The 14,133-nt window shown below is 43.4% G+C and overlaps 1 protein-coding gene across 1 annotated transcript in view; it reads right to left on the bottom strand.

The window, feature by feature from the left end:
* Positions 1-14,133, bottom strand: part of LOC117521228 (solute carrier family 22 member 13-like) — a 53,343-nt gene that overhangs the window by 13,666 nt on the left and 25,544 nt on the right. The window contains exons 6-8 of the mRNA XM_034182565.1: positions 7,469-7,563; positions 3,926-4,137; positions 3,731-3,839 (exon numbers count right to left, since the gene is read on the bottom strand). Coding sequence (XP_034038456.1) covers positions 3,731-3,839; positions 3,926-4,137; positions 7,469-7,563 — 416 coding nt within the window. The remainder of the gene's footprint in view (positions 1-3,730; positions 3,840-3,925; positions 4,138-7,468; positions 7,564-14,133) is intronic.

Genomic DNA, 14,133 nt, shown 5'->3' with positions numbered 1-14,133 from the left:
ACAGTTCAGGGACCAGTATCTATGTTGAGCATGAGTGAAGCTTCATGCATGAAGACCTGCATCGAGGAAGGCACATGAGTTTCAGATCAGCTACATGCATTGTGGGAAATAGAGTCACTTGGCATCTCAAGCATTGCAAACCAGAAAAAAAAAAGAAACCATGAATGACAGTGCAGCCCAACAGAATTTCGACATGTCAGTCAAGTACAAAAACGGGCCATACGAGGTGGAGTTGGATACTGTGGTGACAAGCTGCACCAGAACTCCCAAACAACTTGAGAATCGCTCAAAAAAGATTTAAAGGACTGAAATGAAAACTGAGGGCGTGACACTGTTCAGTAGATACAATGATGTGCTTGAAGATTATTTCAACAAGGAATATTTGAAGACGTCCCAGAAACAAAACAAACAGAGGGGGTGAACGAGGTATGGTAGAGTACTATTTACCTCATCATGCCGTTATAAGAGAGGACAAAGCAACAACTAAGCTGCCAGTTGCTTTTGATGCTTCTTCTCATGAAGATGGCTGTCCATCTCTCACTGATTGTCTGCTTCCAGGGCCCAATCTCAACCAAGACCTCTTGAACATTTTGGTGAGATTTAGGCTGCATCCCATCGCCTTTATGGCAGATATCACCAAGGCAAATTCCTATTACAGAGAAAGACTGCCTGGACCTCCTGATAATGTGGATGCTCAACCACACATGCTGAGAATAACTCATGTGGTTTTCGGAGTGTCACCAAGTCCTTTTCCTCCTGTCAGCAACAATCAGAAACCACCTGGAAAAAGTCAAGTAAGTCATCCACAAGAAGTCAACCTGATAAAAGGCTTGCTGTACGTTGATGATTATACTGCCGGCACAAACAATGTTGAAGAAGCTTATGCTCTGACCAAGGCTGCAAGGGAGATTTTATCTGCCGCTAGCATGAAACTCTGTAAGAGGACCACAAACTCTTCTGAACTGAAAGCCAGCTGGCTACAGGAGAACTTTGAAGTCACTCTGTAACCAGAAGCAGATAGCTGTGTGTTAAAGGTGCTTGGTCTGGTATGGAGACCTGATTCTGAAGACTTTGTTTTTGACCACAGGCATCTGGTGGCTATCTTCAGATCAAAGAAGAACAGGAAGAGAAATGTCCTGCACTCATCAGCTAAGATATTTGACCCCATGGGGTTCCTGACACACTTTACTATTAGAGTCAAGTGTCTGTTTCAGGATATGTGACAAAGGGGCATCAGCTGGGATGAGGAACTGCCAGATGACCTCTCCAAAAGGTAGCAAAATTGGTGCATGAAGGTGCTACAGATGCATCGGATTGTCATTCCAAGATGGCATGGGACTGTGAAGGAGTTTAAGGCACAAGATCTTCATGTGTTCAGTGACACAAGCAAGAGAGCTTATGGCACTGTACCATACCTCCAAGGACAGACCACAGGAGCTGATATTGTATAAGATTGGTAATGTCCAAGGCAAGAGTAGCACCCATTAAGAAGTTAACACTACCCAGACTTGAGTTAATGGGGGATCTAGTTGCAGCAAGACTAGCCAATAACTTGCTAAAGGCAATGGACATGCAGCCAAACCAGGTCAGAATGTGGTCAGATTCCATGATAGTCATCCAGTGGATTTGCAGCCCAACACAGAAATGGAAGCAAATTGTTGCTAACCGAGTTATAGAAATACAGTCCTTGACCATGCCAGAATTCTGGTCGCATTGCAGTGGCAAGCTCAACCCAGCTGATCACACCACTAGAGGTCAGGCAGCATCAAGCCAGAAAGAGGAGAAGCTCTGGTGGTCAGGACCACTCTTTCTGACCTTAGAAGGGCAGCCAGAGTCACTCACTGACAAGCCTTCTGAAGAAGAGATAAAGGTTGAACTGAGAGCAAGTCATGGGACAGTCCAGCTGAATAACGCTGAAACAAAAGATGCAGATCCATTACTAACCGTGGAGAACTATAGTAATCATAGATCTGTCTTCAGAGTTACTGCCTGCGTCAAATGATTTCTCCAGAACACCAGCTCCAGTGAGAAAAGACAAGGAGAGTTGATGACTAATGAGTTGGATGAGGCAGAAAGATATTGGATTTGGAAGATACAAGGTCAAGGGTTCCAGAATGAACTACTTGCACTCAAGGCAGGTAAAGACATTAAAAAATTGTGGACTTAAAGCCGTTCCTTGACAAGAAGGGTCTCGTCTGTGTTGACAGAAGGCTGTAACATTCAGACATGAGCTTCAGTGAGCAGCATCCATGGATTTTGCTGACAAACCACAGACTATCAGACATGCTGATCATACAGACACACAAGCAAGTGATGCAACTCATCACTTGAGACACCATGGTGCAACTCAGAGAAAAATATTGGATTCCTCATGCCCAGAAAATCTTAAAAAGAATCCTAAACGCTTGTACTACCTGCAAGAGATTCCATGTAAAGGATGTGCAGCAGACTACAGCACCCCTGCCAAGAGAACAGATCACAGAAACACCTCCCTTTGAAATTGTTGGAGTAAGAACAAGAGTGCAGTGGACAAGGCCGACATTCATTGTTCACCTGTGCTGTGACTCACGCAGTGCACCTAGAGTTGGTGTCAGACATGTCAACAGGGAAATTTCTGCTGGCCTTCAAAAGGTTTATATCAAGACGGGGCCTCTGCAGAGTTATTTATTCAGATAATGCAAGGACTTTTAAGCAAGCTGATCAAGACCTCAGAGCACTTTGGAGTGCTGTCAAGGAACCTGTACTTCTCAAAGAAGGGCATCACATGGAAGTACATCACAGAGTGAGCAGCCTGGGGGCAGGGGATTTGGGAGACACTTGTACAATCAGTTAAAACCTGTTTGAAAAGAGTGATGGGAAGGGCTTCACTGAGTTTTGAAGAGCTAGCATCTCCGCTAGTAGAAGTGGAAGCAACAACCAACTCAAGACCACTCACCTTTGTTTACAATGAGCTTGAAGAGCCGCATTCTCTCACACCAGCTCACTTCCCGATCGACAAACAGCTCTCCTCTTTGCCACCTGAGACCTTCTGGACTACCAGCCAAACTGCAAGCTTGAGCCATGAAGAACTAAACCGAAGGTGGAGGTATTGTCAGCACCTTCTCGACAACTACTGGACTTGCTGGGAAGAGGAGTGCCTGTTGGAGCTGAAATCTGCTCACACCAGAAGGGTTTTTCATTCCACACCTCTGAAGATTGGCAATGAGCACCATCTCATTGGAGATGAACAAAAGATCACGCCAGATTTGGAGAACTGGTGTGATTACAGAGCTGTTCCTGGGTCGAGATGGACTTGTGAGATCGGACAGGACAATCTTAAGAAGACTAGTTCAACTACTGTATCCTTTTGAGATTTCATGAACAGAGTTCATGGGGGGGGGGTGCTGTATCTGTATTTCATTGATGTAGTTAATGACGTTCAATTTACTTAAAGGGTTAAAATGGGTTCTCAGTTAAAGGCACCTAAGTTAATGTGTTTCAGACTGATGGACAGTTATTTCTACTGACCACAAGGTGGCAGTATGGCCCTGTTAATCTTAGAACACAAGCAGTTCTATAAGGAGAAGTGTGTAAAAAAATAAAGCGAGTACTTCCTGTAATGTGGTTGTAATATTTGAGCTTTCGTTCAAAGTAAAGAAAGGAAAAACAGGAGAAATGTGACACCTGGTCATCCTTTTGGCAAATTACCGCTAAGTTCCCACAAGTTCCACCCACCCAGAGAAACACTGACCTGACTGATGTTGGAAACAGCTCCTGAACAAAGACGTTACATGTACCAAGGCCCAATATCAGGAAAAAACGAGTTGCTACAGATAATGATGTAGCAGCAATGGGATATCCTGTCAAAACAAGCAAAATCAAATGCTTTCAAATTGGACACAAAGACCAAAAACATAAAATCATCACCATGAGCTACATGCTTTACCTTGAACAGCTAGGATGAGCATAGAAAGGATTACTGATGTCAGAGCTGTTGACATGAGCAACATCTTTCTCCCCACAGTCTCCAACAGCCATATACAAAGAATGGAACCTGGTATTTCAACAGTACCAAACAGGACCTGTGTCAGGAAGATGTTCAAGCCAAGACTTCCCATATCAAAGTACAGGCAGAAGAGGGAAAGGTTCAGTGCAAACCTGGAACAAAAGGAAAACAGAATGTCCATACAAAGGATGATAAACATTCTGGGCTATATATTCTTTGTTGAAGAGTTACATTACTGATCAAGTATTTTATTCCAAAGAGTGGAAATGTTACAGTTTTATGTGTGGAACCATTACAGCTTGAACATGAGCAACATGGAGTTCATTACTTGATCCTGAGTTACTGCTTATTCAGGGTCATAAGGATTTTTATTCCATTATCAGGGGCAGATCGCACCCATTTTCATGGACCAAAATGAGAGGTTGCTGGAATATAGATGATAATCCCATGCTGCTGTGGGAGGCATAATAGAAGAAACAATGTCCCTGGAGACGGTGCTGAAGTTTATTGTAGGTGTGCAGTCTTTGTTCCTTTCTTCAACGAACTCTTCCAACAGTTTGAGTCCACATTGCCTGCACTAACCACCAAGGCACTTCATGGTCTGAAGTTGCTGCCTGGCAATGTGGAACAAATCACTGTTGTAGACATCACCATGGTGCAGAGGGCATAGAGTGAACTGGAGCTGCTCCAAACTAAAGCCGGCTACAATAGCAGTCACATCACACCTGATGCTCCCAAATATCTATCATATCATTTATTTGCTCCTTCTCATTCCACTGACAAGGGTAGGGGTGGCAAGGGCGAACTCCTTTACAAACTCCCCTCACCCCCACCCTTTAAAAAATCCTAATCTGCTCCTAATCATGATCCATCATGATCCATGGTCATATTAGTCATCCTCGTTTTATATGGTTGATTAAAAAAGGAGCATTCAGATCAGAGAGGCAACATATCGGCTTTACAGAACGCACAATTTGCTCAACACCTCCTGGGAAGCTTCGGTTTGTTGTGCTGCCATGGTGCTTTGCTCGTCCTCCCTTCCTGTTTCTTGCAGGTGCTGCTCTATGGAGCCAATGGTCTGCACCTGTTCACAATCATCGGCACTTGTATTTATTGTTGGGAAAGTGTAGTGACACGGACCCACAACAGGGGGCGTAAATGAACGGACAATGGAAGGAGTCAAATTATAACACTTTACTGGTGTGAATGTCACAACCAAACACAGCAGAATCAGAATGTGCAACAGTCAATTAATAAAGGTGTCGTGTGGGCAGGCTCGACGATAGGAGACGCCCGTCTGGAAACGAACCGGAACCACACGATTTCCACCGCCACCTGAACCCGAGGAATACTGGAGCCGCCAAGTTCCGGAGTCCCCAGGTGGCCACTTTCCCGTAGTGTCGGATCTGGTACTGCTGGCAGAAAGCAAAAGACAGTCAAAGGGTGGGTGTGTGCACACCCAGTAACAATGGTGGGAATGCCACCTCCACCTCTCACTGAGCGCGTTGCAGCGGTCTCAGCTGAAAAGGAGCGCTGTCTTGCACAGCCTCCGCAAAAACGACCGGTTCTCCTGCAAACACTCACAATAATAGATTTATAGATCTCACAAAAGGGCTGAGAGTATTACCTCCAGATGAAGATGATATCTCGGCAGTTTGGTGGAGGTGTCTTCCTGCTTTTATACCAGATGTGGATTGGATGATTAGTGACAGGTGACAGCTGTCACCACGGCTTGTTCCTGAGGCGGCAGCGCCCTCTCGTGCCTGAAGCCGGCACTTCAGGCAGGGCGCCTTCTGGTGGTGGGCCAGCAGTACCTCCTCTTCTGGCAGCCCACACAACATTTATACCCTGATTCACAAGCGCCTGCCTTGTGCTCTCCACGTTTATTCTACTTTCCATGTCTCCAAGATCAAGTCTGTGCATTCCAGCCCTTTGTGTTCTCTGGCCATTCCCCCACCTCCTGCCCAGCTCATGGATGGTCATCCTGTCTCGACTGTGTGGCAGATTTTCGACTTTCATCGCTAGGGATGGGGGTTCCAGTATCTGGTGGACTGGGAGGTGTGGGCCTGAAGAATCCTCCTGGGTGTTGCGGGGCCTCACCTTGGAAATCTCCCTCCTGCGGGACTTCTGTCATACCCATATGTGCAGGCCTGGTGGGTCGCCAGAGGGCTCCCATTGAAGGGTGAGTACTGTTGTGCTGCCTTGGTGTTTTGCTCCTCCTCCCTTCCTGTTTCCTGCAGGCACCGCCCCATGGAGTTGATGGTCTACACCTGTTCACAATAATCGCCACATGTATTTATACCCTGGTTCACCCACTCCACATTCGCCAGAAACTCTGTTGTCCTCAGAGGTACGCGGCCCTTGTATCTGTAAAAATATTTCTATGTCTGTATATTCCAAAGTCCTAGACCTAGTAACCTCTCCGTTTTTGTTCCCAGACTACTCTAGTGCCAGTCAGCTCCGTGGGCGGCCACCTGGTTCCAGTCTCCAGTCCTGTTCCAGACCATGCCTTCTGATTCCAGTGACCTCCACCCATTTCAAATTCCATTTTTTTTCTATACTCAGTAGTTCAATAAATTGTTACTCCATTTTTTCTCTCTCTCAGCTTCTGCATTTGTTGGGTCCATTCGGGTTTATCTACAGCTTGGCCGTAATACAGTTCTCCCCACTGAAACATTACACTGCCGCACTGAAATTAAACATCATAAAGACAATGATTTTCTTAACATTAAATCACACAACTCCCAGACAATTAATCTGATAGGGTGAGTGGTACCACAGATCGTATTGTTTTTGAAAAATAAAACCTTTGGCTTGAAGATAAAAGCACTGCTCAGGGGATGTGTGCAAAACAAATGTGTAATTCACTGAACATTCTTTTGAATTTGGGCAAATCAATCAATAAAAATGGAAAGAGCAGTGAAAGATATGGGAATTTTTTTACAGTTAGGGTCATAAATATTTGGACACACACACACACACACACACACACACACACACACTGCAGGGAAGGCGTGGCAAGGCAAGTTAATCCTCTCCCTCCCAACTCTTCCTTACTTTGCTGCACGGTGAAACCATCTGATAAGACCGATGATTAAGTTGTGCACATATCATTCATCACAGAACCTACTGTGGACAAACTGTATCTGCATGAATTACCGACCAATTCCCATTTAAGTCAAAATGGGAGCCTTACTGTCAAGACATGAAGTTTGTAAAATGTGTAAAAAAAGATTATAATTTTGCCTGGGCTGAAGAGGATTAATTTGATTTGTTGCAAACAGATTTTTTTGTGACAGGATTTTTAAAATGAATTCCAGTGGACTCTGAAAGCAAAATGCATGTACATGTGTCTCTGGGGGGATTCAAAATATTCGACAAAAGGGGGGCTATGCAGAAAGACTTTGTAAACCACAAATTTAGATGGATAACAGATTTTCCCAACATTTCTGAATTTAATATTTAGTTGTAATTTCAATTTACCATGTCAGTACTATGATGGACAAATATCTGGCCAGTACAGATGATCTGAAAATAACTTTTGGGCCTCCTTTGTTCACAACATCTTTGACAGCAATCTGTAACACAAACAATATTTTGTATAAAACACAAAAGCTGCTGTGTGCAAAACATTTCCTATTGAAACCCTTGACTTTTTGCCCATTTTGAGGACCTGATGGTGCAAACACAAAAACAGGGATCATAAATTGATGACAATTTATCACTGAGATGAACCTCAACTCTTTATCCAGAACCTTAGCAGTTTAGGGTAGTATCTCTCTGGGCTGCATTTACAACGAATTTGCTAATTTTCACAAAATGTGCATGGGGGATTGTATTCTCCTGAGTTGCAGGGTGTCGCTCTCATGTTGGTTGAATTTTGAACTGGTCAAAATATTTCTGCCACAGATTTTCTCTAAATAGCCACAGAGTTCTTGGGGGAGTCTGAAAGTTAATTTCTGTGTCAGAAAGTGCCCAATATGGGAGACAATGTGTGAGGGGTTGACACACTCTTCCTTTTATATGATCACAGAGGAAATGTGCATCTGGAAGTGGCACCAGATCAAGTTCAGCAGCCTCAGCAGCCGGCCCGGCTACAACCCGGCATGCAGGCAGTGTCTGCAGGATGCAGGAGAGTTGTTCAGTGGAGGAGGATGATGAATGAATGAATGAATGAAATTTATTTCAGCAACACAGCACATAGTCACATCGTATCAAAACAAAACCGAAACAAAACCAAAATTTGCACTGTGTCTGAAAGGGGGTGGGAAGAAGCAAAGCTTATCAGTTACCCACCCCCATACCAAAAGTCCAAGTCCAAGCACGCAAGCTGGATTTATGAATGAATGAATGAATGAATGTATTCAGCACACAAATTCAGCACACAAAACTCCTTGGCAGAAAAAAAGATTTTACAGTTAGCACATGTGGCCGAAAGGGTGTAAGCAGAAGCAAAAGCTTATATACACCTACCCCCTTCTACCATAAATAATATATACAGTGAGGCAAATAAGTATTTAATCCACTGTTGATTTTGCAAGTTTCCCACCTACAAAGAATGGAGAGGTCTGTTTTTTTTTTTTTTTAATCGTAGGTATACTTGAACCGTGAGAGACAGAATCTAAAAAATAGGAAAAAATAAATCAGAAAATCACATTTTATGATTTTTAAATAATGTGCGTTTTATTGCATGAAATAAGTATTTGATCACCTGACAACCAGCAAGAATTCTGGCTCTCACAGACCTGTCAGTTTTTCTTTAAGAAGCCCTCCTATTCTTCACTCTTTACCTGTATTAATTGCACCTGTTTGAACTTGTTGCCTGTATAAAAGACACCTGTCCACACACTCCATCAATCACACTCCATCCTATCCACCATAGGCAAGACCAAAGAGCTGTCTGAGGACACCAGGGACAACAAGCAGCTTGGTGAGAAGGAAACAAGTGATGGCGCAATTATTAGAAAATGGAAGAAACACAAGATGACTATCAATCTTCCTCGGTCTGGGGCTCCATGAAAGATTTCGCCTCGTGTGTAACAGTATATCTTACCCCCCTGAATATCTTACCCCCCGGGGTGGGGGTATCCTAGGATATCTTACCCCTCACCCTGGAAATCCCCCCCCACAGGCAACATTCCTACAGGGCAGCAGTGATTAACCCAATCCTTGATAAGGCCCGATCACGACAACCTTTAAACCCTGTATTTCATGGATGTTTTATGGTCACAGATAAAGCAGTTTGATTGATGGTGAACAATACTGGTATTCTTTCTGTATGTATCTATAGCAATCTACAATAGTAATATTTCCTATTCTGAAGTATCTTTAAATTCCCCTTCCAAATATACTCTACAAATATATGGACCTGTTTTGGAAATGTGATGGAAAATACTCCAATTTAGTTTTGCATAAAATATCCACAGTATATGTATAGAACACCCAGTGCCATACCATCTTTATTTATAAAGCACTTTACCACTGTCAGGTCTTGCCCCTGCTCGGTCCTCACCCATCATGTTTGTTGTCAGTCTTTTTATTGATTTTCCTTTTGTCTGCTTTTTTGACAGTCTGATTATTTCACTTTGTCACAGCTGCTTGTTTTCTGTTTATCACACCATAGCCACATCTTGAGTTCCGTTCTGGTTTAGTTTAGTCTTTGAACCACCGTCTTTGATTTTGGTTCATTACTGCTTTTGTCACAGCTTGTTTTCTGTTCATTACACTTCAGCCACTTATTGAGTTCTGTTCTAGTTTAGTCTTCATCCTTTACTTTCTGGTTAGTCAGTCACTGTCTTTAGCACATTTGTAAATCAGGTTTTTCTGTACACTCCTGCCACATGTTGAGTTCTGATTTAGTTTTGATCCACAGTTTTTGACTGCATTTGATTACTTGTGTCACTAAGTTTATTTGTCAGGTTTACCACATTTGTTTTCAGTTATATTATTCATGTCAGTTCTATTCTAGTTTTAGCTTTTGGATTTTCTTGTTCTCCAACCTGATTCTGTTCATGTTTAGTCTCTATGCCGTCTTGGATATTTTAGCATCATTTGTCATGTCCATCTTGTCACTGCATTCCTTTCTCTGTTCTCATATTTTCACATCCAGTTTCTTTTGGATCAGTCACGTCCTCAGATCACTCCACTCTCTTGCCAATCACCTTCTCGGCTCTGTTGGCCACGCCCAGTTTTGTATGTCACCTCCTTGTCCACCTGTCACAGCCTTCTCTTGTCTCACAGCCTCTCCTCTGTTAGGCCACGCCCTCCTCCTGCCTGCACACCACACCTGCTCCATATCACCTCCTAATTAACTCAGCATATTTAAGTCCTGCATGTTTTCTTTTCCTTTGTTTGCTCGTTGATTTTGTTATCTTCGTCCTGGCCCTCTCGTCACAGTTTTTGCTCTCACGTTTTTCTCGACCTTGTATTCTGGAGCTGGATTTTGTCTTTGCCCTTGTTACATTGTTTGATGTGGTATGGAACCCTGCCTGTTTTTGACGACGCCTCTGTTTATCACCTGCCTGTACCTCTGCAACGCTGACTGCCATTCTGTGTACCAGACCCTGCCTGATTTATTGATAAAGCCTTTTTCTTAATCCACCACCTACCTGTGTGTCTGCATTTTGCTCCCTACCACCTGCTGTGCCCTGACTACCTGTGAATCATGACAACCACAACCAATGCTGACCCAGTGTGCTGTACACTAAAACATACAGTTAAAACATTAAGACATACATTTAACAAGTTAATAAATAAATATAGTGTACACACACAAACAGACACAACAGTATGCAAAGAAACATATGAGGTCTGTCAATAAAGTATAGGTCCTTTTTATTTTTTTCAAAAACTATATGGATTTCATTCATATGTTTTTACGTCAGACATGCTTGAACCCTCGTGCGCATGCGTGAGTTTTTCCACGCCTGTCGGTGACGTCCTTCGCCTGTGAGCACTCCTTGTGGGAGGAGTCGTCCAGCCCCTCGTCGGAATTCCTTTGTCTGAGAAGTTGCTGAGAGACTGGCGCTTTGTTTGATCAAAATCTTTTCTAAGCCTGTGAGGCACATCGAAGTGGACACAGTTCGAAAAATTAAGCTGGTTTTCGGTGAAAATTTTAACGGCTGATGAGAGATTTTGAGGTGATACTCTCGCTTTAAGGACTTCCCACAGTGCGAGACGTCGTGCAGCGCTCCGAGGCGCCGTCCTTAGCCTGTTTCAAGCTGAAAACCTCCACGTTTCAGGCTCTATTGATCCAGGACGTCGTGACAGAACAGAGAAGTTTCAGAAGAAGTCGGTTTCAGCATTTTATCCGGATATTCCACTGTAACAGGAGATTTTTTTAATGAAAGACGTGCGGACGGGTCCGTGCGGACGGGTCCGTGCGGACGGGTCCGCGCGTCGGGACGTAGCCGGCGCGGTGCGGCGGCACAGGAAAAAACACCTCCGTGTTGATAACCATTTGTAAAATCCAGACGGCTTTTGATGGCTTTCAGTGGAGTGAGTATATGAGAAATTGTTTAACAGCTGGACATGTTCCAACTCGTCCTTGAGGCTTCCACTTCGATGTGTCTCACAGGTTTAGAAAAAATTTTGATCAAACAAAGCGCCAGTCTCTCAGCAACTTCTCAGACAAAGGAATTCCGACGAGGGGCTGGACGACTCCTCCCACAAGGCGTGCTCACAGGCGAATGACGTCACCGACAGGCGTGGAAAAACTCACGCATGCGCACGAGGGTTCAAGCATGTCTGACATAAAAACATATGAATGAAATCCATATAGTTTTTGAAAAAAATAAAAAGGACCTATACTTTATTGACAGACCTCGTATATTTAAGAAACATAATGAAAATGAGGGCCCTATAATGTCTGCCACCTTTCTCAGATCTCTTTTGTACAAACTAGGTCATAAATATAAAGAGTGGCAGATGGGAATCAACAGAATGATATAAATGTAGCATGAAATTAATAAATATGATAATTTGAAGCTCAGCAGGGGAAATAATTAATAAGGATGTGTTCAAATCATTTTTATCCACTAAATATTACACCAAAGTGGTTTCAAGTTTTAGTAGCATGAAGAATGACTCAAACTTTAGAGTCCCAACTGGTGTTGACCTGCACTGCAAGTGACCCCACAAAAAGTGAAGATCAAATGTATTCAAAAGAACAATGTCCCTGGAACACATTCTTCTCTACCCTGCAAAAATCAGTTTACTTCTTATTATACTGACTATGATAATAAGCAAACAACACATTTATGTTACTTTTTCAACACCCAGTATGATAGCAATAGTTTGCTGTCATGAACACTTTACTTATAATTAAAGTTTTATCTATTTGTAATCATATAACTATATTCTGTTGGTAGTACCGTAATCATAAAATATTATTAATTTCGTGTATTACACAACATGTTTCACTGTAGTCTGAAGTTTGACCTAATTTAGGTGACATTTGACCTGAAGGTCAAGGTCAATCGCTTATCCCAGGTAATGGGCAAGGCCTCTGACCATGTTCATGGCAAATTTGTAGGCAAAATTTAAAAAAAAGTTGTTTAGTTGAATTTAGTGTTTGACCTTCCTGTGACCTTGACCTCTGACCTTGAACTTGATCCTTTTATGTACTGAAAGGTACCTTACTAGGGCTGCTATATGTGAAGTTGGAAGAGTCTGCAATGTAAACTGTGTGCTGCACAGCGAGTTAAAGGTGAAAAATGCAATGATTACAAGCAAACAAACATACATACTGACAAACATATCCTGCCAAAACAAAATTTTGGCAAGATATTGGGGGGGGGGAAGATATCCAAGGACAATTTACCCCCAGGGGGAAGTTATCCAGGGAAGATAAACCGTGACCAGAGGAGGCCTGGGAGAAGGTCATGTGTTCAGATGAGACCAAAAGAGAGCTTTTTGTTATCAACTCCACTTTGGAGGATCAGAACAACCCCAAGAAAACCTTCCCAACCGTGAAGCAAGGTAAATGGTAAATGGACTGCATTTAAGGTGCATTTACACATAAGCAAGACGTGTTACGAATGTCATTTTTCTGTCATTCGTGACACATTCCTGACATTCTTAATGTGGCTTAACGCATCTGAATAGGTTTCTTAATAGCACTTAATAGCGTGATATTCATGGAGCATGTTTTTGCCTGTCAAAAAATCTTCCACGAATGTCACACACCACCCTCATTTCGTCTCACGTCGTGGAGGTCGCACCTGAACGTGTTGATCCGTCCTCATGACTAGTGGTCCTTAATAGAATGTGACAACGTTCGTAGTGATTCCTGTGATGGTTCTTGGAGCCCAAACTGTCACGCATTATTACGAAGTGACACGGAAACGGTCAAGTTTAGACACGACTTGTAACACAGCGTCACATTTCACTGCGCGCCACGACGAATCAGTTTTCTGTCACATGCACACAATTAGCTTGGCTCCATAGTGTTCAGTTTGATGCAGTATGCCGAAGAGGAACAGTGACGCAAAGTCGGGCAAGTGTCGTTCCACAGTTTCTGCTGGAGCTCCTGAGGATGCTCCTGCAAGTGTTCCACCTGCTGTTGTAACCGATGAGCAGGAGAACGAGTCTGAGCAACCAGAGGAGCAAGAGGAGACTCACCTGCAGCCAGACATCTCTGCATCTCCTCCAGTCCAGCGGAGGAAGAAGCGTGCGCACAATTAAACCCTGCTGCACCGCATTCAGTTTGATTGCTGACACCAAGTCAGCTAAAAGTCTCATTTCAGTGCTCTTCAGCGCGCTCCCCAACTAATGTTTGGGAAAATGCACAAGACGAGAGCCGCATGAAGCCACACATCTGGCTCTGTCCGTCTCCTCCTCCTCCTCTCTGCACCACTCCATGGCACAGAGCCCAACTATGCATGCAGTCACAAAGTTCTTCTGAAAAACTGGGGCGATCTGAATTCGGTTGGATGAATATGGGTGTGTGTGTGGAGACAATTCACCTCGTTCACGTGACAGAACTTAACGATGCGCTGTTACGCGCTCCAACGCCTAAGGAAGACCTCTAACGGTCGAAACATCGCGACGGAGCACTTTTATCAGCTAACTTTCATCAGCGTTGGCAAGCTAACTAGCTTGCTAACGCTTTCGTTTTTATTTTTTTTATTTTTTTATTTTTTTATTTT

This window comes from Thalassophryne amazonica, chromosome 12 (genome assembly GCF_902500255.1).
Source record: "Thalassophryne amazonica chromosome 12, fThaAma1.1, whole genome shotgun sequence".
Classification (NCBI taxonomy): Eukaryota; Metazoa; Chordata; class Actinopteri; order Batrachoidiformes; family Batrachoididae; genus Thalassophryne; species Thalassophryne amazonica.
The sequence above is the reverse complement of the archived record's forward strand: the minus strand, read 5'-3'. Positions and strand labels throughout refer to the sequence as shown.